Raw genomic sequence first — 24055 nt, 5'->3', positions numbered from 1 at the left:
GAGTGCAGCTCTGGGGTAAAATACAGGATGTAACTCAGGATCAGTAATGTAATGTATATACACAGTGACTGCACCAGCAGAATAGTGAGTGCAGCTCTGGAGTATAATACAGGATGTAACTCAGGATCAGTAATGTAATGTATGTACACAGTGACTGCACCAGCAGAATAGTGAGTGCAGCTCTGGTGTATGATACAGGAGGTAACTCAGGATCAGTAATGCAATGTATGTACACAGTGACTGCACCAGCAGAATAGTGAGTGCAGCTCTGGGGTATAATACAGGAGGTAACTCAGGATCAGTAATGTAATGTATGTACACAGTGACTGCACCAGCAGAATAGTGAGTGCAGCTCTGGAGTATAATACAGGATGTAACTCAGGATCAGTAATGTAATGTATGTACACAATGACTGCACCAGCAGAATAGTGAGTGCAGCTCTGGGGTATAATACAGGAGGTAACTCAGGATCAGTAACGTAATGTATGTACACAGTGGCTGCACCAGCAGAATAGTGAGTGCAGCTCTGGGGTATAATACAGGATGTAACTCAGGATCAGTAACGTAATGTATGTACACAGTGACTGCACCAGCAGAATAGTGAGTGCAGCTCTGGGGTATAATACAGGAGGTAACTCAGGATCAGTAATGTAATGTATGTACACAGTGACTGCACCAGCAGAATAGTGAGTGCAGCTCTGGGGTATAATACAGGAGGTAACTCAGGATCAGTAATGTAATGTATGTACACAGTGACTGCACCAGCAGAATAGTGAGTGCAGCTCTGGGGTATAATACAGGATGTAACTCAGGATCAGTAATGTAATGTATGTACACAGTGACTGCACCAGCAGAATAGTGAGTGCAGCTCTGGGGTATAATACAGGAGGTAACTCAGGATCAGTAATGTAATGTATGTACACAGTGACTGCACCAGCAGAATAGTGAGTGCAGCTCAGGGGTATAATACAGGATGTTACTCAGGATCAGTAATGTATGTACACAGTGACTGCACCAGCAGAATAGTGAGTGCAGCTCTGGGGTATAATACAGGATGTTACTCAGGATCAGTAATGTATGTACACAGTGACTGCACCAGCAGAATAGTGAGTGCAGCTCAGGTCAGAATATTAATTTTTCACTCACCAAATGTCTGCTTTTCTGCCATATCCTTCTCCACTGATGACTTCTGGGCTCATCCAGTAGGGGGTGCCTGTGACAGACTTCATCCCAGTACCAGAGAGGCAGATGGTCTGAAGGCGTTTGCTGGCACCAAAGTCGCCCAGTTTGACATTGCCTGAAGAGTCTCTCAGTATATTGGCTCCTGAGGGATGAACACAAGCCCATATTATCACAGGAGTTGCTCAGGATCCCACAACTTTATGATATAAGAAAATTAAATATGCAGCTAAAAACAAAATGCAGCGTGATCTGATGGTCATCACCGGTGATCTGATGGTGATCAGACACACGATCCCTTCAGCTTCTGTCACCACCAGGATGTTGCCGTTCTCACAGATTATCGCTGGTAATGGCCCCGTATTGGTGATCACAGCTGCTTGGCTGATCAATGTTCGGATCAATATGTAATTGTGGCTACTCGCAGAGCACAGAACCTACCTTTAATATCTCTATGTACAATCATATTACTGTGCAAATAGTGGACTCCCTCCAGGATCTGGCGGGTGTATTTCCTGGTCACAAACTCAGTAAGCGCTCCGTACGCTTTAAGTTGGTCCTTTATTGATCCCTAAGAAGAAGAAATCTAGTTTTAGATTCTCTGACCTTGGTTCTCTTGTGGCCCGACGTTCACCGACACTCACCCCTGGCATGTACTCCATGAATATAGAGAGGGTCTTCTCCAGGGAATCTCTCAAGCAGCCGTAATACTGAACGATGCGCTCGTGAAGGAGGTTTTTCAGCAGCTGAATTTCACACTCCAGCGCATTCACTTCCTGGGAGACATACAAATAAACTATAAGGAATACATTGTGGATCTACTCTACAGACATTTTATGTGCAGGCGTTCTTCCCGTGGTCTTGTCTATTCGGCTTTTAATAGCCTCCGAGCGGCCATGGCCCATGCTGAAGAAGGCTTATAACCGGGCAGAAGGAGAGCGTCCTGCTTCGTGCCGAGCCCCAACCTCCAGTACAATACACTGTGGAACCGCATTACATCCTGCAGTGATGGCCGCAGTACTGAATACGGGGGCTAGGAGATCACAGGACACGGCCATCCTGCAGCACAGTCCGTGGACGCTCTGTACTGCTATTAACAAGCCGGCAATGTGCATCAATCAGAAAAAGATAAACTTTAGTAGGATTGACAGACACTCGGATATAAGGTTTATTGTTTTTATCTGCAGTTTGTTTTATTAAATCCTTAAATATCAAAAGTCTGAGACAAATTTGTCCCCAATCAGCCTATCATATATTGTGTATTCTGATCCTGCAGTCATGCGGTTTCCACCCCCATCAGCCCTCATGACTGCATGAGAACTGCCGTAGCCAATAACCACAGAGACACATCGCTCTGCATTGGAGCTGCAGACACAAAATACGGAATTTTACAAATATATATCTACATGCAGAGATATCGACTGACTTTAAAATTGTAGATCAATTCAAGCAATAAAAATGATTGCAAAAATGACTGCCATATAAATACACAAAGGCTAAGAGTTAGTTTTGTCAGCCCTCTGAAGTCCTAGCAGAAGCGAGTGTCCGTGTGGACCGCATGCGTGGGTCGTGCACTGGTTACCTTACTGGTCTCTGGGCTGTCGGGATCAAACTGGACTTGTTTCACAGCCAGTTCTCTTCCAGTATCAGCATCGTAGCACAGGTACACCCTGCCGAAAGCCCCTTGTCCTAAGAGTTTCCCAAGCCTCCAGTTAGACGGGGCACGTGGCGCTAAAACAACATACAAAGCAATTAATTCAGGACTGTGATAAAGAAGACGATGTGCTATGCTCATCCTGACCGGATAATATGCAAGAAGTGGCTTTACTGCTGTTACAAAACTACAACTCCCAGCATCCAGTTGCCATTTCTGATAGCTGGAGAGCCACCGGCACTTACATCGGCTGGGGGGACTGATGTCCATCACTGTGAGGGTGGGGTTGTCTATGTCGCTCCCTCTCCTCCGCAGTCGGCTGTCCTCGTACTCAGGGGTGAAGACGCTGCTACCGCTGCTGGTGCTCAGGGAGTGATCCGTGGGGCTGAAGCTGACAGGAGAGCGGAAGCTGTTCCCTTGGGTTCTTCGGGCTCTTGGAAAAGTTTTGCGACCTAGAATTAAGCAGAAAATTGCTGATTCCAAGTTTGTGTCTCCAAACTCTCGGGGGCTTTTCTACACGTTTCAGTGTCATTTAACCACAACTGCTGCGCTAAGGATTTCTGGTGACAGCAGCCGTTTTATCAGTCAGTGAAGTCTCAGCTTAAAGAGGACAAGTCACTTGGCCAAAAGAAAATATGCGTGAAATATGTTGCCGATTCTGCTGCGCTATTTCAGAGAAATTCACATTTGTTGCTTTGGAGAGCAGTATGTGAAATCTCTTCTTTTAGTGCAACTGGGTGTGTCCAGTGTTCTCTGGGGGTGTTGTGCTCCTTCAACCCTTCTTCCAAGAAGCAGCCAATCTCAGTCCGGCAGCTGACCTAGCACATCCAGAGGCTGCCGACCTGTGATTGACAGTATGTGGGAGGAAAGACAAAGTGCAGCCCCCCAGAGAAGATTCTAAAAAAAGCAAAGTTGGCCTGCAAGCAGAGATTTCACATACTGCGCTCCAAGGCAACAAATGTGAATATTTCTGCAATGGAGTGACAAAGAGTAAAAAGGAAAAGAGCGGCAGAATAAGGGGAGCTCAGGTATTTTACAAGGTATTTCACTCAATATTTTGGGGAGCAAGTGACATGTCAGGCATTACACTGGGGTTATTTCCACTCACCATCGCTGTAATCCTGATGTAGGTATGATATGTGGTATCTCCGGGGGTATGTGCCACCTTTTCCGAATTTTTCAAACACTGGAATGTCGTATTCTGAAACAGGCAACAGAACAGATGAACGATGGAAACAAATTATGGACAGAAGTATTAGAATGAGAGAATACCAGGACGTGTGCAGTATCCACAGTGGGATGTGAAGGTACTTGTATAAAAATGGGAATATTTGGCATGCTAAGGTGACTTTTTTATATTTGCCCCCATTCAAAATCCTTCAGAAAATCATTAATGTCATAGGAAAAATGATTCCGTTTATGCCACAGCAGGACGTCCTACGGCGAGACGAGCAAATAAAATGTAATACATTCATTCATACATTAGAAGTCCTGAGCAACTGAAACAGCGCTCACAAAAAGCTAAAAACGCCATTCACGTCTATGTAAGGACGGCTCGCTGCTCATGTTCAGAATTTTAGGAATCTTTCAAATTGCTTATGTTTTACTAAGACGCCACATAGTTAAGAGACCGTTCCGTTCTGGAGTCTTCCACTGTAAAGATTCTCCATACTTAACAATACAAGTCAAGAGGAAGCTCAATAAAACGCCCGACATCTTTCTGAGAATTTTGTCAGCACTTTTAAAACTGAGCGTTTTCTGAAGCGTCTTGCACTTGAAAACAATAAGTTATTGGTTGCCTGAAAATAAAACCTGTAGTGTGCACAGTTTCACGATATTATGGGTTGTTTGTTAAAAGTGTTTTCCAGTGGCAAACTCTTCCGGAAATGCTCCTACTTTGGGGACTTTTTTTGTTTCCTGGAATGGATTTAAAAGAGTTTTTCGAAGGTCATTGAGTTTTTTCCATAATAATGTTTTGCAGCCGTGTGATTGGACAGAGCAGTTTCCATCAGGAGCCGCTTTAATAAGTGGCGCCATGCACCCGTTTCTCCCACCAGGAGAAAAGAGACTCCATGTGCACAGATCCTTACAATGAATCCTGCAGATTTCCTCTCAGCAAAACATTAACCCGACCTTTTGTTTATGATCTTGTCAATCGGTGCAAAGTGTGGTTTATCTGGAGAACAGAGGTAACGGGCGGGCGAACCTCACCTGAAAACTCCTGGTAGTTATCCGGGTAGCTCTGAGCTCTCGGCATTCTGGACTTGTGAAAACTTTCTCTGAGGATAGAAGATAAAAGTGTCTCATCATCATCCAGGGAACGACACGGGGACAGGCAGTGCGGATTCTCCACCAATGACAGTACAAAGGAAGGAAATGGAGTTCAGCAAAACATCTGCAGATTATCTGGTATGCAGCGGATTTAAAAATAAATAACATGAAAAAAAAAATTGTAAAAAAAAAAAAAAAATTAATAGTTTGAGATTCAAAGTGTGAAACCTGTGACAATTCTACTCCTCTTCTGTAGATTCTCAGAAAGGTTTCTGTAGATTCTGCCATCTGGAATTTTTCCCCAAGATTCAAACAAGACTACTTACCCGTCTAAAGGACTATCAAGTGATGGACAGCTCCCGGAGCCAGAGTTTTCCGGACTGCTGAGAGACAGAGGGTCCAGCATCTACAGTGCGAGAACACGCAAGATTGGGCAATCAGCATAAATGCATCTGAAAGAAGCTTTAGCACTGAGATTTCTAAAAATGGCCTCCGACCAAAGTCTGAGACCTCGAGTTGGCCGCAGGACAGCCCTGTATGGCCTACAGCTCTGCAGGAGGGCAACGAGGGTCCTACGAGCACAGCTGTACAGACACAGGTATCCTCCCTAAAACCAGCGCTTCCTTACAACCCTGCTAACAGAAAACCTCCATATCATCCAAAAAATAAAAAGGAGCACCTATATGGCAACCTTCTAAAAGAGGAAAGATGCAACCACATGCTGGGTCCATTTTGATTACCCCTCCCACCAATTGATTAGCAAGGAAGTCTTTGAGCTGTTAATGGATTACTGTATTACGGCAACAGGGTCCTGATGAAGACCACCATCGCTGCCGTGTTTGTAATCCAATTAAGGTTCAAAACAACATTATTAACATCTCTACATCTGAATACTGAGGTATCGCAGAATATTAGCACAGAGCCATCAAACGCAAGCTCACAAAGCCTAGGGGGAAAAAAAGTATTGAAATTGCTTTATTAAAAAAACAAAAAAAAAGCAAAAAGCAGCCGCTTCCCTGTAAGAAAAAAAAAAAAGGAGATTTTTGTGTACTCACCGTAAAATCTTTTTGTCCGAGCCACTCATTGGGGGACACAGGACCATGGGTGTTATGCTGCTGCCACTAGGAGGACACTAAGTAAACAGAAAGATTAACTCCTCCTCTGCAGTATACACCCCTTCACTGGATACAATTTCAACCAGTTCGGTAGTAAAGCAGTAGGAGCATGAACAAAGACAAACTATGTCAAAACCAAAGAAGTAACAACAAGCCAAAACAGGCTAACAGGGTGGGTGCTGTGTCCCCCAATGAGTGGCTCGGAGAAAAAGATTTTACGGTGAGTACACAAAAATCTCCTTTTCTCCTACGCCTCATTGGGGGACACAGGACCATGGGACGTACAAAAGCAGTCCCTGGGTGGGGAGCAATATGCTAATACCCCATGTACCACCAGCTTACTGAGGTACCGTTGTGTGCAGAATGCGCCTGCCGAGGGCAGCGTCTGCCGAAGCCTGAGTATGGATGAGGTAGTGCTTCGTGAAAGTATGCAGACTGGACCAAGTCGTAGCTTTACAAGCTGATGTGCGGACGCCTGGTGCCGAATGGCCCAAGAAGCACCGACCGACCGGGTGGAATGTGCCTTAATCCCAGCTGGGACAGGAGTGTTCCTGACACGATAGGATTCCTGAATAGCGGAACAAATCTACTTGGCTAGAGTGGCCTTTGAGGCAGGTAGACCCTTCCTATGTCCCTCCGGAAGCACGAAGAGGACATCCGACTTACGGAAGGGAGCCGTGCGAGATATGCACCTCCGAAGAGCTCTAACCAGATCCAGAGTATGGAGAGCTTTCTCGATACAATGAGTAGGTGCAGGACAGAAAGACGGCAAGACAATGTCCTCGGGAGAGGTTCTCAAAACCACCTTGTCTGGGTGAAAATTTACAAAAGGGGGGGGGGGGGGGGTCGGCAAGAGAGCCGCCAACTCAGAAACTCTCCTAATTGACGTAATCTAGAAAGACCACCTTCGATGAGAGGAGCGTGAGAGAGATGTCCTGCAATGGTTCGAAAGAGGCCTCCTGAAGAACTCCGAGAACCAAGTTAAGATCCCATGACGCCAAAGGCATTCTATAAGGTGGGACCACCCGGGAGACTCCTTGGATGAACGTCTTCACCGGCAGTCTGGAAGCGATCCTTCGTTGGAATAGAACAGACAAGGCGGACACTTGTCCCTTGAGCGAGCTTAGGGCAAGGCCTGACTCTAAACTTGATTGGAGAAACTCCAGAATGGACGGAATGGAAAAGACTAAGGGCAAACGTCCATGGGTATTGCACTATGAAAAGAAGATATGCCAGGTGCGATGATAAATGCGCATGGATACAGGTTTCCTAGCGCGAGTCATGGTGGAAGAAACCCCCGGAGAGAATCCGGCTTGGGCTAAAATCCAGGATTCAACGGCCACACCATCAAAGACAGGGCCCCAGAGTTCTGGTGGCAAATCGGGCCCTGGAAGAGAAGGTCCGTGCGATCTGGAAGGCACCAGGGGGTGTCGGCGACCATTTGGACGAGTTCCGCGTACCATGCTCGGCGCAGCCAGTCGGGCGCGACGAGAATCACCGGTCTCCCCTCTGCTCTGATCTTTTTGATGACTCTCGGAAGCAGAGGAAGGGGCGGAAAAATGTATGGCAGCTGGAACGGATGCCACGACAGAAACAGGGCATCTGCCCCGATGGCGCGAGGATCGTGGGAACGGGCAATGAACTGGGGAACCTGGTTGTTGAACCTCAAGGTCATGAGATCCACATCCGGCGTCAGCCAGCGAAGGCAAATCTGCTGGAAGACTTCCGGATGGAGGAACCACTCGCCCGAAGCAAGACTTTGGCGACTGAGGAAGTCCGCTTCCCAATTCTCCACGCCCGGTATGTGGATCGCCGATATGAGCGAGTGATTGGTCTCTGCCAAGCGCAGGATGTGGGAGACTTCGCGCATGGCTGCTCTGCTGCGGGTTCCCCCTTGTGGGTTGATGTACGCCACGGCTGTGGCGTTGTCGGATTGAATTCTGATGGGATGACCTGCGAGAAGGTGGTGAAAGTTGTGTAAAGCGAGAATGATCACTCAAATTTCCAGGATATTGATTGGGAGACGTGACTCTCTCGTGGACCAATGACCCTGTGCCGTGTGGTGAATAAAAACTGAACCCCAGCCAAAAAGGCTGGCATTGGTAGTCACCACTAACCAGCGCACAGGAAGAAAGGATTTCCCTTGGTTCAAGGAAGACTGTAGTGTCCACCACCTGAGGGTCTGCCTGACCTGTGGGGGTAGATGAAAGCGACGATCGAGAGAAACCGGGCTTCTGTCCCAGGCTAAAAGGAGCGCCTGTTGCAAGGGACGGGGATGGCACTGCGCAAACAGAATGGCTTCCATCGCCGCAACCATTTTCCCGAGGATGCGCATCGCAAAGCGAATGGAGTGAGGGACTGGGCGGAAGAGCCTGCGCGCTCCCTGTTGTAAGGATAGAACCTTCTCTGGAGGGAGAATGACCAGCCCGCGGGAAGAGTTCAAAATCATGCCCAGGAAGCAGATTTGCTGGGCCGACACTGGAGATGATTTCTCGAAGTTGATCTTACAACCCAGGCGAGAAAGAGAATCCACGGTGATGCTCACCGACTCCTCGCAGGCAGACTGGGACGGACCTTTGATTAATAGGTCGTCCAGATATGGCAGGACTACCACTCCCCGAGCGTGAACAATGGCCATGACAGCCGCCATGACCTTTGTGAAGACTCTGGGGGCGGTGGCAAGTCCGAAGGGCAAGGCCACAAACTGGAAGTGTTCTTCTTGGGCTGCGAAGAGCAGGAACTGCTGATGAGAGGGAAAAATTGGGATGTGTAGATAGGCATCTTTGATGTCTATGGATGCAAGGAACTCTCCTTTTTCCAGGGACGCGACAACGGAACAGAGGGAGTCCATCCTGAAGTGTCGGACCCGTACGAATTTGTTTTAGCAGTTTGAGATCCAGTATGGGCCGTAGAGTCCCGTCCTTCTTTGGGACCACTAAAAGGTTGGAGTAAAACCCTGTGAACCTTTGGTCTCGAGGGACTGGAATGATGACACCATCCTTTTGAAGCGCCTGTATGGCGTGAAGAAAAAACTCGATTTTGTATCCGGAAGACACGAGCTCTCTGACCCACTCGTCGTGAACGACCGAGAGCCACTGTTGACGGAACAAAAGAAGGCGTCAGCCTACTTTGTCGGTGTCCGCCGGACACGCCAACGAGTCATTGAGAAGGTTTAAGGGATGCGGACGGCTCAGGGGCAGACGGCCTGGGTCCGGGTTTCCAGGAACGGTTTGGTCCGTATGAGACCTGGGAAGTTCTGTTGTCCCGACGTCCCGAACCAGGGGAAGAGGACGACAAACTGGAGTTGTTATGAAATGACCGGAATCGAAACTGCTGCTGATTCCGAAAGGGCCGGGCCGGTTTTTGCTGGGGAAGAAATTCACTTTTTTTTTTTTTTTTTCCCGGTAGCGTCAGAAATGATTTGGTCTAGGTTTTCCCCCAAATAAACGACCCGCTTGGTAAGGAAGAGAGGTCAGCGACTTTTTGGAAGCAGAGTCTGCTCACCAATCGCGGAGCCATAGGGCCCCCCCGATGGAAATTGCGTTAGCAGCCGCTTGCGCTGCGCAATTAGCCGCATCTATGGAGGCGCTAACAACAAAATCTCCGGCCTGAGCTAACTGGTTAGCTAGTCTGGCCGTCTCTGGGGGAAGATTACTCAACACCTCAGCCCAGGTCACCATTGCCTTAGCTACCCAGGTAGCTGCAAAGGATGGAAGGAGGGCTGCTCCTGAGACTTCAAAGACTGAGCGAGCCAAATAATCAGTCTGGCGGTCAGAAGGGTTTTTGACTGATGAATCGTCTGACAGAGTGAAGATTGTTTTGGATGCAAGCCGCGACACGGCAGGATCCAGAAGGAGAAAGAAGTAAGCCCTTCACCAGATCCCTTGAGAAAGGATATTTAGCTTCCGTGGCTTTTTGAGCCGTAAAGCGCTTTTCTGGGTGCTCCCTGTGTTTTGGATAATATCCTGAAACTCAGGGTGATTAGCAAATATCTTTTGGACGCGTTTTCCTGAGAGGAAGCAGATTCATCGTCCACCATTAATGCCTGACCAATAGAGGAGTCTTGGTTAAAGATTCCTCCGACTCATATACTAAGCCCTGTACGCTGCGACCCTCAGGGGAGGGGGAGCGAGAAAATGAGCTTGCAGAAGCTGAAGCTCGAGCGTGTACGGGAGATGGGGAAAGGGTCCTTTTCCTGGAACCCCGGGAGTCCCGTACAACGGTGCGCCCCCTGTGGTCAGCCCCGCGCCGTTACCAGATTCCGTTGCAGCCAACGGAGGTGAATTCTGGTTTAAGGAGGACCCACGGAAAGAGTCCAATGCCTTGACCAAGGATTCCACTGAACGTGCGCGGCCCACTCAGGAGACGACATAGGAAGTGGCGGCAGAAGGCGGCTGCGCACTGGCCAGGTCACAGTTCTGGCACAAGGGGGTACTGTGGGCATTTGGCAAAGCAGACTTGCAAGTGGCACAAATGGTAAAAAATACAGTGTGCTTTTTGTCCCCTTTTTTGCGTCCATAGATTGAGACATAGTGAATGTCTATCTCCGATAAACCGCAGTAGCAGTTATGTGAGCAGGGAAGGGGTTAAGCTTTTCCCTATGCAGCGGAGCAGCTTACCCACGGTCCTGAACTGAACAGGGAGGAAGAGAGGGAGGTAGCGTTTTCGGCTGTATTTCCCTGTATCAGTGGAGTCCCAAGATGGCGCCCGAGATTTGCAGGGCTCTTCTCATTCAAAACGAGAAGCGCCTGAACAGTGGGCGGGGCTCTGGCGTGGGCGGGGTTTTTGAACTGCGGCCTAGTCCGGCTGGAGAAGCCGGGGACTAAATTAGTGGAGCCGGCCGGCGAAGCGCTCTGGCGGCCGCGACGCCACGCCTAACGATCGTCGCTGGCATCTAGCCAGCGGTACCTCTCCCCAGGGACCCGGACCGCTGCTTCCCACGCCGGCAGCGTGAGGAAGATAGTACTCACCGAAGGAGGGACCACCTCCAGCTCAATCGATCCTCCCTGTGTCGGGGGACGGAGAGCCTCCTGAAGCATGCTTGCCTTCTCAGGGGACTTACAGCTGTGCCTGCCGCATGGAGATCTTGCAGGGTTCTTCTGCGCCTGCCACAGGGGGCTTACGGCTACTGTGGGGACTACGAGACGCCAAGATGAGGGCTTGAGTGCGGTGGAGCCCGGGAGATGCACATAAGAGGTATACTCCATGTGCTCGCCATCTTACAGGGGGGAGAGCGGGACCGTATAGGAACCGTCGCCCTAGCGTAGATTAGGCATGCCCCATACGTCACAGGAGAGGGACGGGGAGGTATACTCGCCGTGCTCGCCTGTTGATGGTTCGGGGGAGAGCGGACCCTATTAAAAAAGGACCCGTCGCCCCCTTCACTCCGTTAAGTAAAAAATTAAAAATTTACAGAAAACTAAAAACTTTAAAATAAAAATTAAAATAAGAAAGTTGGGGCCTGAAAACAGACCCAAGTGCCTCCTACAGACACTAAGCAAGAACTGGTTGAAATTGTATCCAGTGAAGGGGTGTATACTGCAGAGGAGGAGTTAATCTTTCTGTTTACTTAGTGTCCTCCTAGTGGCAGCAGCATAACACCCATGGTCCTGTGTCCCCCAATGAGGCGTAGGAGAAATAGAGAAAGTTCTGGTTCACAGAAAATAGCGCCATAAATTATGATACCAGGTCATTTTTACTGCAAGTGAAAAGCTCGTAAAAAATGTCCCCAAAAAATAATGCTGGAATTGTGGGTTTTTGTTTTCTTTTAAGTTTTGTTATTTTTCACCATTTCACCCTGTTTACAATGTGTCAGTTATTTGTCAGTTATTATATGGTAAAGCTTCCATAAAGCTATGGAGAGACTAAAATCATAAAGGCATTTGGAAAAAAAGGAAAGTTGGTTGGTGACCAGGCCTAAGAGCCAAGCACATGGCGGTAGATGTTAGGCGGTTGCCTTGGGGTGCGGCTTCATCGCTCCATGCAGAGGACACCGACATCACAGGACTGTGAAGAGTCTTACCTGGTCCATAGTCTCAGGAATGAACTCGCCCTCGCTGTTGATGCTCGTGAAGGATCCGTTTCGGACGCCTTGGTGCAGCTCGTCTGGAATGTAACCCGGAGGAGGAGAGCTCCTGTCTCTGGTGTGATTTCCTAGGAATAGTAATAATGGTCAGTACCAGTGATCGCTGCAGCCATCAGGACAAGCGGCTCCGGTCATCTCCACCTACCGATGATGGGCAACCTGTCTTTTGTCTTGGTCCCCTTAAACACAGAGTTATCCAGATCTTCCAGGGACGGCATGTGCTCCGTATCACACACGTGGGTGGCCTGAAAAGCCAAAAACATCAGTCAGAAAGAGCCATAATATCCTCAGCTCCTGTCGTATTGCAAACTCTGAGACTAGAGGGGATCCCTGGGGGCCCCAGGAAAGGGTCCCATCATAAAACATGGTGTATTAAGTTTATCACAAGAGTTAGTACACCCCTGACAGTTTGGTTAATATTTTATTATATCTTTTCATGGGACAACACTGAAGATCTGACACTGATACAATGTACAGTAGTCGGTGTACAACTTGTATATCAGTGTAAATATTGTGCGTCCTCTAATTAAACCAACACAGCCAGTAATGTCTAAGCCTCTGGCAACAAAAGTGAGTATACCCCAAAGTGAAAATGGACAAATCTCACCCAAAGGGTCAATATTTTGTGTGGCCACCATTATTTTCTGCCTTAATTCTCCTGGCCATGGAGGTTACTAGAGGGTCACCGGTGGCCACTGGAGTCCTTTTCCTCTTCCGTGACGACATCACGGGGCTGGTGGATGTTGGATACCTCGCGCTCCTCCATTTTCCATTTGAGGATGCCCCACAGATGATCACTAGGGTTTAGGCCTGGAGACATGCTTGGCCAGTCCAGCACCTTTACCCTCAGTTTCTTTACAAGGCAGTGGTGGTCTTGAACGTGTTTGGGGTCATCATGTTACAATACTGCCCTGCGGCCCAGTTTCTGGAGGGAGGGGGATCATGCTCTGCTTCAGTCTGTCACAGTACATGTTGGCATTCATGATTCCCTCAATGACCTGTAGCCCCTCACAGCAGGCAGCACTCATGCAGCCCCAAACCATGACACTTCCACCACCATGCTCGACTGTAGGCAGAACACATTTGTCTTTGTACTCCTCACGTGATTGCCGCCACACACGCTTTACACCATCTGAACCAGATAAGTTTATCTTCGTCTCATCAGACCACATGACATGGTGGCAGTAATCCACCTCCTTAGTTTGCTTGTCTTAGCACAGTGTTTACAGCTTTCCTGCGCATTATCTTTAGAAGAGGACGGAAAAACGCTAATTGGGCACAGTTTGGCAATTTTCACTTAGGGGTGTATTCACTTTTGTTGCCAGAGGCGGTGTTGAGTTAGAGGACACCAAATTTACATAGTTAGACAAGCTTTACACTGACTGCTGTACATTGTGTCAAAGTGTCAGATTTTTAGTGTTGTCCCATGAGAAGATAGAATACAATATGTTAAAAAAATGCTAAAGGTGTACTCGCTTTTGTGAGAGCATAGATATGGGTGCGTGCGGGCTCTCACCTGGCTGTGAACATGTAGGACCAGCAGGATCTTCAGGCTCTTCATGTGAGCGCTCCTGTCCAGCAGTTCCACTGCTTTGTCCAAATCGTCCTGGGTTTTCAATGGGATCACCAGCTACAGAGAAGGACACCGGGTTAGTCCTGCATAAGGCTAGATCCATGCTATTGCCATCTTCTCTGCAAACCCCTGTACTATCTAGGTGTTAAAGAATGGGGTCTCCCAGTGCACCCCTTATGTGAGCCTTAGTGAAAACAGCTCCCGTTTCCAGGTAAAACTTACCTGCACTGATACACTGTAACAAACTATCAGGACGAGAGAGATTTGAGCTCGGAGGATAGCCTGGGCCGGGGATAACTTACCAAGCCCTCAGCGGGGAGGAATATTGGGCCAGGAGTACACGCTCTCATCCTCCAGCATTTCATGAGTTAATCAGAAGCCTCTCACCTCATTATTGCTGTAGTGCAGATCCATGCACTGCCCGAAGGCCACTTTAGCTTTAGCGCACAGATCCTCCAATAGGACCGGCCGGGGGAACTGCAGGATCCTGTAAACAAGAGATTATTGCATTAGCCCGGCTGCCTGGTTCGGCCTTCTCACGGAGTCAGCCAGGTCAGAGGAAAACACAATTACCAAGTCCCAGAACAAGTCACACATCCACACCACCAGAGCGACGGTCCGCACCCGGGAAACTGCAGGCAGCAGAGCTCAAAATGTGCATGTAGCTAAGTGGGAGAAAACTTGTGTACATGAACATCCAATCTCCCAAATCAGAGCTCTAAATCCCCGGCTTTCCTTTAAAGCACCACTTTATGTCAGCGTTGGAAAGGTGCAACCAATCTAAGATCCCTGACCCCAGTATTATACTCAACACCCGCCGTCTTCTGCTTCTCCCGGCACCGCTCTGGTTCTGTGCCGCCATTCTGCGACCACAAATTCTGACTGACCAGAAGTCCCAAGCTCTCAATGTAAGTCTATGAGCCTCATTCAGGCCTCAGGCTATGGAGCTGTGACTAGTGGATCACTCCAGAAAACACTGCAACGATCCAGAAGTCACAAAGTGCAGAAGACAGGAGCGTTGTCGATAAAAGATGAAGACGGCGGCTGGAAAGGGTAAGACTAGGAGCACTTAGATTAGTTCCACAACTGTAATAAAAAAACAAAAATAAGAACGCCGGAGTGGCACTTTAATGACAAATCATGCCTTTCTGAAGGCTCCACTAGGTGGGATAGATCAATGTATTTAGATTTAATATGGAGATCTATATAGGCTTGCTCTGGTGTAAATCTGTATGTAGTGAGCTCCTCCTAGTGGTGGGTGTATAAATCTGTATGTAGAGAGCTCCCGCTAGTGGTGACTGTATAATTCTGTATGTTGTGAGCTCCCTCTAGTGGTGACTGTATAAATCTGTATGTAGTGAGCTCCTCCTAGTGGCGACTGTCTAATTCTGTATGTAGTGAGCTACTCCTAGTAGTGACTGTATAAATCTGTATGTAGTGAGCTCCCCCTAGTGGTGACTGTATAAATCTGTATGTAGTGAGCTCCTCCTAGTGGCGACTGTCTAAATCTGTATGTAGTGAGCTACTCCTAGTAGTGACTGTATAAATCTGTATGTAGTGAGCTCCCCCTAGTGGTGACTGTATAAATCTGTATGTAGTGAGCTCCTCCTAGTGGCGACTGTCTAAATCTGTATGTAGTGAGCTACTCCTAGTAGTGACTGTATAAATCTGTATGTAGTGAGCTCCTCCTAGTGGTGGCTGTCTAAATCTGTATGTAGTGAGCTCCCCCTAGTGGTGACTGTATAAATCTGTATGTAGTGAGCTCCCCCTAGTGGTGACTGTATAAATCTGTATGTAGTGAGCTCCTCCTAGTGGCGACTGTCTAAATCTGTATGTAGTGAGCTACTCCTAGTGGTGACTGTATAAATCTGTATGTAGTGAGCTCCCTCTAGTGGTGACTGTATAAATCTGTATGTAGTGAGCTCCCCCTAGTGGTGACTGTATAAATCTGTATGTAGTGAGCTCCCCCTAGTGGTGACTGTATAAATCTGTATGTAGTGAGCTCCTCCTAGTGGTGGGTGTATAAATCTGTATGTAGTGAGCTCCCCCTAGTGGTGACGGTCTAAGGCTACGTTCACATTTGCGTTGTGTGGTGCGTCGGCGACGCAACGCACAGCGCATGCAAAACGCATGCACAACGCAGCGTTTTGTGACGCATGCGTTCATTTTTTGCATGATTTTTTGCGCAGAAAAAACTGCATCATGCAGCGTCCTCTGCGCCCTGACAGTTGCGCCAAAATGACGCATGCGTCACAAAACGCAAGACAACGCATGTCCATGCACCCCCCATGTTAAATATAGGGGCGCATGACGCATGCGTCGCCGACGTTGCGCCGCACAACGCTAATGTGAACGTAGCCTAAATCTGTATGTAGTGAGCTCCCCCTAGTGGTGGGCGTATAAATCTGTATGTAGTGAGCTCCTCCTAGTGGCGACTGTCTAAATCTGTATGTAGTGAGCTCCTCCTAGTGGCAACTGTCTAAATCTGTATGTAGTGAGCTCCCCCTAGTGGTGGCTGTATAAATCTGTATGTCGTAAGCTCCCTCTAGTGGTGGCTGTATAAATCTGAATTTAGTGTGCTCTCCCTAGTGGTGGCTGTATAAATCTGAATTTAGTGTGCTCTCCCTAGTGGTGGCTGTATAATTCTGTATATAGTGAGTTCCTCCTAGTGGTAGCTTTATCTAAATCTGTATGTAGTGAGCTCCTACTAGCACCGGCTGTATAAATCTGTATGTCGTAAGCTCGCTCTCCTGGTGGCTGTATAGATCTCTATGTAGCGACCTCCCCTAGTGGTGGCTGTATAAATCTGTATGTAGTGAGCTCCCCCTAGTGGTGACTGTATAAATCTGTATGTAGTGAGCTCCCCCTAGTGGTGACTGTATAAATCTGTATGTAGTGAGTTCTTCCTAGTGGTGGCTGTATAAATCTGTATGTAGTGAGCTCCTACTAGCACCGGCTGTATAAATCTGTATGTCGTAAGCTCGCTCTCCTGTTGGCTGTATAGATCTGTATATTGCGACCTCCCCCTAGTGGTGGCTGTATAAATCTGTATGTAGCGACCTCTCCCTAGTGGTGGCTGTATAAAGCTGTGTATTGAGATTCCATAATTCCTGACAGTACCAAGCTGAGACTCGGATTTTATGCCATAGATTTGCAATTTGAAATTCTGTAGATGTACATGCACGGCTACTAATGCACTTTCTGCATGAAGATGTAGCAGCATGTCTTTATCTCACAATGAAGAATTCAAATCAGCACGCTTAGGCATCTGCACTAGATTTTAGCAAGTAGTATGGGACAAAATCCCCAGGAAATTCCACCACGTATGGATAAGGATGAATGGGATACCAGTTGAATTTGGTCCAGAGATATGTACCTTGGGCATTGTGGATGAAGACTTGTGGTCGCCCTATGATAGGATATTTCTCAGGGAGAATATATTTATTACTAGGAAAACAAAAGCATTAGATGGATGGTGGAGAAACATCCCACTATTAAGCAGAGGGTAAAAAAAAAAATAAAAAATAAAAAATAGTGAATGATATAATACCATATGAGAATATATTGTATAGAAATAGAGGATGTCCCCTGAAGTTCCATAGGATATGGGAGAGATGGTGTGACTCACCTTACACACTTTATCCCCTAATGCCCTGACTTGGTCAGTCTCACGTTACGAGCCCTGGTGTGTGCGCCTTTAGACACATGGATTGTGACATATGATATACACAGACTAAAGGTGTGTACTTCGGATATGGCCTGAATTGGTACGTGTTCTGAATTCTGATAAGGAACCAGCTAATTTAGTCGAGAGTGCAATGCTTCATAACGGAACCTGTCCTAATACACTATGCTCCAATCTGTTTGTTCGCATTTCTCTATTTGTTTATTATTGAGAGTGTAATGTTACATCCATGTTATTGTATTGAATGGATAAAGGTAAATGTTTGAATCATTCTGACCTTATACTATATTATATGTTTGTAACTTTTTATCCTGTGGAATCTTTCAATAAAAAGTTTAAAAAAGAAATTCCGCCACATTAATTTTCCGATAGTACTAGTCAAGTGGATGCGATTCTGCAGTTGGTAAACATTTTTGTGCGGATTTTCAGATCTGCAGTAAGTCAATGTCTGTTGCAGATTTTACCCCTTAAAGTATCAGGGGTGAAATGTCTGATACATGGCATCTACATCTAACACAAGCAGATATTTATGCAGATTTTCTCCTGGCACATGTGGCCTTCTCCTTAAGACGAGCCCCCACGGATGACGAGATGCCGCAGGGCTGGTTTTGTCCAGGACGTCGCTGTTACGGGCTTACATGATTTGTGGTTTTGTTGCATTTTTCTTGCAGACGCGATGAGATGGCGAAGGTGTTTTTTTTATGAAATGTCATTCACATGCCAAGTATTTGTCACTCACTGATGACTTCAATAAGAAATGTTAACCACATTGTAACCACAAGTAGAACTTCACGTCCGGCCTTACAGTTCTAGGAACACTTTTTTCTAGAACCAGTTTATTTTCCAAAAAACGCTATAAAAGCTTCAAGTTCTTCCGCTGCGCCAGCACGGCCCATGTGATTGGATCCTCAGGAGGATTTACAGTCGCAGTCACGTCCTAGCAAATTATTACTGGAAACTGGAGTTTCACTTGAAGATAAGGACATAATCCTATTGTTCAATGGGTCCTGGTTCAATAGCACTGAAGGACACTTGGTAGTACATGGTGTGCGGCTGCGGCCGGTGTCGGTAACCTTTGCTCACTGTCATGTGGTGGCATTGATAAGTGCGGTACATACCAACACCAGAGGAATGTGAGGGATCAGCTGCAGTAAAGTGACAGCGCCGGGGGAGAATCAGCACACAGCTTCATGTAATAACCCCTCATATAATGGATAAGAAATATCTGGCGTCTTTTCAGCAGACATGATAAATTATTGCACTGTTACCAACCATATGTGACCCCACAATCGTCACACCAGAATGGCACAACACCCTTACCAAATCACGGAGCTGGGGCAGCTTTGCTTTTATTACTGCCCTTTAAGAGGTTTGCACCAACTGGATAAGTTCCGTCTCATCTGTCTTATTGGAATAATTTCCTAATCTTTAGGGGTCTGATCACTGTAGAGTCCTGTCTGAATGGATTGGAGATCTGGTTTATGCACCACTGCTCCATTTAGACTGTGGGAGCCACGCCACTAGTTGGAGGGACCAGGCTGCAAGAAACGTGTGCATTCAGCCATCGGAGCAGCACAGGTTGGACAATAACGGACCATACAGTCTGAGCTCCACGTTTATCCCAGAGGTGTTGGATCGGGCCCAAGTTGGGCTCTTGCACTCTCTGAGCCTCAATTTGTGCCTGGGTTCATGGATGTACTTACATGGAAAGAGTTTTCCCATAATATGGCTGGAAAGAGGAAAACTCACAACTCTAGCCGTCACTGCAGCTATAGGATTATGATTTAGTTTACCCTAAAGGCACTGAATCATCCTGGCTTCTCCTCCAGACTGTGGACATCACAGAATAAGTTCTCCTGGTATCTGCCTCCATTAGACACGATAGCGTGGATGCTCGAGGGTCCAGTGCTAGTGGCTTTACATCTGTACAACCTGGGCTTGGCATTATACATGGTGATCTCAGTGTATGGCTGCTTGATCACAGAAAGCCCAGACTATGAATCTGCTGCCTTCCCCCCTTCATAGTGACCGCACATGCAGATGACCTGGGGATCACCAGCAATGAAGTAACACCACAAGAGCACAAGAATAAAGGCGGCAGCCACTACCAGGGAACACAGGATAAGGGCTGACTATGGAGACTGCGGTTCTCAACTTTGCACCAATGGGTGATGCTGTAATGACCAGACCCGTTGTCAGGGGTGGAGGTGCATATACTTTATGTATGTATGTACCATGGTGAAGGCCAATAGTTAGAGACAGATCGTTATTTTCAGCTCACCTTTTCTCTCCACGATGTTCAAACTTTACACGGACATCATTCTGCAAAAGAGTAAGAAATAAATCAGATAGGTGGAACAGACCTGTACCGGAGCTACAGGATTGTGCTCGCAGCTCTGGGTGTGACTGGAGGGTAAGAAAGGACAAAAGATCAGAAAAGCACAATCCCAGTAGCTCCAGTGTAGAGTACATATACCTTTATGGGTGCATTTACAGATCTTCAGCTGAAGATTCTGCAAGAAAATTGTATGTTGATTTGTGGTGGATTCTGATGCAGATTTAACCCCATGTATTGCAAATAGTGAAACCTGCAGTAAAAATCAGCAGCAAAACTATCACAGCTGTGAAATGTAAGGGTTTTTTTATTTTATTAAAAAAAAAAAAAAACTACAGCCAGGGTACAGGCATTTTACAAAACCTGAAAACCCCTTTAAAGAGGTGAACAGACCTAAGTTACAGCATGTCGGGTGTCATGGTCTGTCTCCTGCATGCAGACGCCTACCTGCTTCTTGGGAGAGCTGGATTTGGTTGCGCTGGATTCATGCAGAGACAGGGACGGTCTGCTGGCCTTGTGGAGGACAACCAGATCTTGCATGATGGAGTCCAGGGCCTGCTGCTCATCTGCAGGGGGAGAGGATAACCATGGATCACATACAGACAAATGGTTAGAAAAACATTTAGCTACATGTCATCAACTGTATAGAAAAATACACAACGCAGTCACACGTTATTCCTACAAACACCGCTGTGATAATCCCCATCCCAGGCAGACACCCCCTACTAATCCACATATATGCTGCCTATAAGCAGCGACTAACAGTGAAGCTGCTAAAGTTGCCAATACACACAAAAACATATTAAAAAGTCTTCCCCTGACGAAGCTGCGTTCAGATGCGATACGCGTGGGGCTCCCCCCACACCTCTTGGATCCCGGGATCGCCCTTTCTTACCCTTACATCTTGACAGCTGACGGCCCACATTACAGACTGGACTACTGGGTTGGGTAATTTATTTCTTACCCTTGTGCTCCTCTCATCTTTATGGCACTTCACCTTATTTTCATGAGTACCGTCTCATAATTAGGGTTACAGGATTTTTCTATTAGGCTACCCCTTATATATATTTTCTATTGCTTTTCATATATATTTTCTCTGCGCTATGCCTTACCGGTGTTGTTGTGCCATTTGATTGATTGGGGCCCCCTATAGGCTTGTCTGGGGATGCCCAGACCTCATGTATCTTGGCATTTTATATAATATTGTCATACCTGGGCCTTCAACTCTCTGAGCGATATTATATCATGCTTATATAGGGCTTAAGGTTACCGTATTTTTTGGCATATAAGACGCACTTTTTCCCCAAAAAAATTGTGAGGAAAATGGGGGGTGCGTCTTATATTCGGAACGCAGGCTTACCGGCATTGTGGCGGCGACAGAGGTGCGGGGATGATGTGGCACGGTGAGCTGTATGGCGTGAGCAGGTTCCATCCATATTTGAGGTGAATCCGCGGCCCGGTATTGATGGAGAGCAGCAGCGCTGGTGAGTTACGGTATTTTCCGGTGGCGGCGGCCATCTTGCTGAGGCCGCGCGTGCGCAGATTCACTACTCTGCGTCCCAGGGCTTCAGGAAAATGGCCGCGGGAGGCCGCGCGTGCGCAGATGGAGATCGCGGCGGCCATTTTCCTGAAGCCCTGGGACGCAGAGTAGTGAATCTGCGCACGCGCGGCATCAGCAAGATGGCCGCCTCCACCGGAAAATACCGTACCACCAGCGCTGCTGCTCTCCATCAATACCGGGCCGCGGATTCACCTCAAATATGGATTGGACCTGCTCACGCCATACAGCTCACCGTGCCACATCATGCCCGCACCTCTGTTGCCGCCACAATGCCGGTAAGCCCGCCGCCACCAGGAAAACCACCCAGCTCTGCTGCTCTCCTTCACTACTGCTGTGGCGTCACCTCAAATGTGGAAGGGACCCTGGCCGCTGCCACCTGAGGAAGTGACCGCACGTCTGCCACCGCCACAGCAACCTCCCCATGGACACCAGGCCATGGCGTCGCCCACCTAAGCAGGATGGGACCCTGCTCAGGTGCACGCCGTTCCGCCCACCGCACCTCAGCATCACCTCACCTCTGCCACCACCATGCCTCCTGTGACCCTGCTCTGCCACTGCCTGCCCTCAGGTAAGAGATCTTAAATTCGGACAATAAGACGGACCCCCATCTTATAAAAAATCTTTTTTTTCTGCATTTTTCACCCCAAATTTGAGGTGCGTCTTATAGTACGGTGCGTCTTATATGCCAAAAAATACGGTATATAGCGCTGTACCATAATTATTGTTGTGTGGTATATTACTGATTACCCTCTTGTGCGTTATAACATCGTCAGCATAATTGTACTGTCTGTTGTTCAATATCTATCCTGGGACCAGGGGTGTGGTTATCAGATTTTAATATGTTTTTATTGTGTGTATTGGCCTCTGTTCTCAATGAACTTTTGCATTTTTTGACCATTTAGTCTATACCCTTTTGGGTGTGCATTCTTTCTACGTCGCCATCTTTTTTCTTTTTTTCTCTATTATGCCCTTTGGCCGCGTTTTGAATTGCACCCCTATTATTATTGTATATATATGGTATTGATTCTTTTCCCCAATTGTGGTGCTCCCCTGCCTATTTATATTCTCTAACAGTGAAGCTGCAACACAAGGCAGATTAAGTTAAAACCCAACCAAAATGTAAAGTCCATCATTTCATGCACAGGGTCTGACTATAGGATACTCATCAATCCTAAAAATGACCGGGACACAACGCTGATTTTACCCTACATTTTGTTCACTTTTTACACCCCAAATGAATAAGGCCAAAAACAATTCCCTGCAAATCTTGATGACGGGTAGCACCAAGTGCATGGAAAATCTTTTATACTAAAGTTTTCGGATACTGGCAGTCAAAGCGGCGGCATTTCCTACTAATATTCGATGGCTATGCCACTACACATTGTAAAACCAGTATATACTCATGGCCTGCAAACTTTGGCCTCCACAGATCATTGCTGCCATCATTAACGCCGTAGCCTCTAAGATTACCGGTATACTTCGGCACTGTTTAATATTGCGTCTGCCTTTTTTTTTTTGCTTAGTTTTGGCGTTTTTCATTTTCACCTTATTCTTTTCAAATTTCTTTTACAGGCGTTCATTTATTTTGAGTCAAAAATTGTGAAAAGAAAAAAAAATAAAGAGCATAATTTTATATTGTGCAAAGTCAAGAATTTGGCAAGTAAGAAAAAAATAAATCAACGAATCGCAAAAGAGTAAAGGGGCTTAAAAAAGGCAAATGATGACTTGGTCCTGTAATGCTTTCATTCCTAAAGATGCACTTCCGTCATTTTTAGGTTTGTGTAGAGGAGACCTCACCGATCGCAGTCTTCCCGGGTTTCTAGCGCTCTTCCAGTCCTCTGAGGCACGTGACGGCTCTTACAACTTGCCATCTCACACTGGGCTCTGTATAGTGTATATACTATGGAGCGTGAGAGAAGCCGCACACTTGCATTGTAAAAGTCACTGTCACATGACGAAGAAGAGGAGCAGACAGGGAAGACGGCGATCAGCGAGTGGATTAATACACACATTACACAGGGTTAGAGAAAAATAATAAACAAGTTCTTTAAACACTTTCAAGATCACTGTTTGCTGTAATTACACAAACAAGGTGTAGAAAGTGAATACTCCTCAGAGCTGAAGATTTGCAACAATTTTACCATTGTAAAAAATTCTGTGTGAAGAACATTGTGTAGTCCGGACCGAAACATTGTAACAGACTCAGATCAGGAGAGATCAGTGCTGATATCTATAGCTCTACAGGATGCAGAGACGGCTCCAGTGACAGCAGAGATCAGCGAGAAAACCTAACGGTACATAAGAATCGTCTCTGCTCATCTCTGCTCCTACATTACTAGACCTCCACATATTTATTTGAAGGTGACGAGCCCAGGTGCCACCATAACGCGCCAGTGATGAAGTGAACGCTGCAATTACCAACACTAGGAATTCCCATCTGATCACGAGTACAATGCGAGACATGACATCATGTATTTGTACACCGCAATCCTCCCCAAGGCGCATTTATTCTGCACAGACAATGGCACCCCTCAGCCATGTCTGATGGGGAAAAGGTAGCGGAAACCACTAAAAGCAAGAGGTTCTACAGCAGCAGC

At 47.0% G+C, this 24055-nt stretch overlaps 1 protein-coding gene across 2 annotated transcripts in view; it reads right to left on the bottom strand.

Moving 5' to 3' along the window:
• The window catches only part of MAP3K2 (mitogen-activated protein kinase kinase kinase 2), a 46116-nt gene that overhangs the window by 7934 nt on the left and 14127 nt on the right, over nt 1–24055 (bottom strand). For both annotated transcript variants that reach the window (XR_013217875.1, XM_077273246.1), the window contains exons 3-16: nt 20345–20463; nt 19844–19884; nt 14265–14364; nt 13821–13934; nt 12450–12549; nt 12242–12372; nt 5431–5510; nt 5045–5112; nt 3942–4034; nt 3079–3285; nt 2762–2910; nt 1824–1955; nt 1621–1750; nt 1147–1324 (exon numbers count right to left, since the gene is read on the bottom strand). Coding sequence is in view for 1 of the 2 variants with exons in the window: in XM_077273246.1 (XP_077129361.1) it covers nt 1147–1324; nt 1621–1750; nt 1824–1955; nt 2762–2910; nt 3079–3285; nt 3942–4034; nt 5045–5112; nt 5431–5510; nt 12242–12372; nt 12450–12549; nt 13821–13934; nt 14265–14364; nt 19844–19884; nt 20345–20463 (1642 nt within the window). In the remaining variant the exon portion in view is untranslated. The remainder of the gene's footprint in view (nt 1–1146; nt 1325–1620; nt 1751–1823; nt 1956–2761; nt 2911–3078; nt 3286–3941; nt 4035–5044; nt 5113–5430; nt 5511–12241; nt 12373–12449; nt 12550–13820; nt 13935–14264; nt 14365–19843; nt 19885–20344; nt 20464–24055) is intronic.

The sequence above is a fragment of the Ranitomeya variabilis genome, chromosome 7 (assembly GCF_051348905.1).
Source record: "Ranitomeya variabilis isolate aRanVar5 chromosome 7, aRanVar5.hap1, whole genome shotgun sequence".
In the NCBI taxonomy this organism is placed as follows: domain Eukaryota; kingdom Metazoa; phylum Chordata; class Amphibia; order Anura; family Dendrobatidae; genus Ranitomeya; species Ranitomeya variabilis.
The sequence above is the reverse complement of the archived record's forward strand: the minus strand, read 5'-3'. Positions and strand labels throughout refer to the sequence as shown.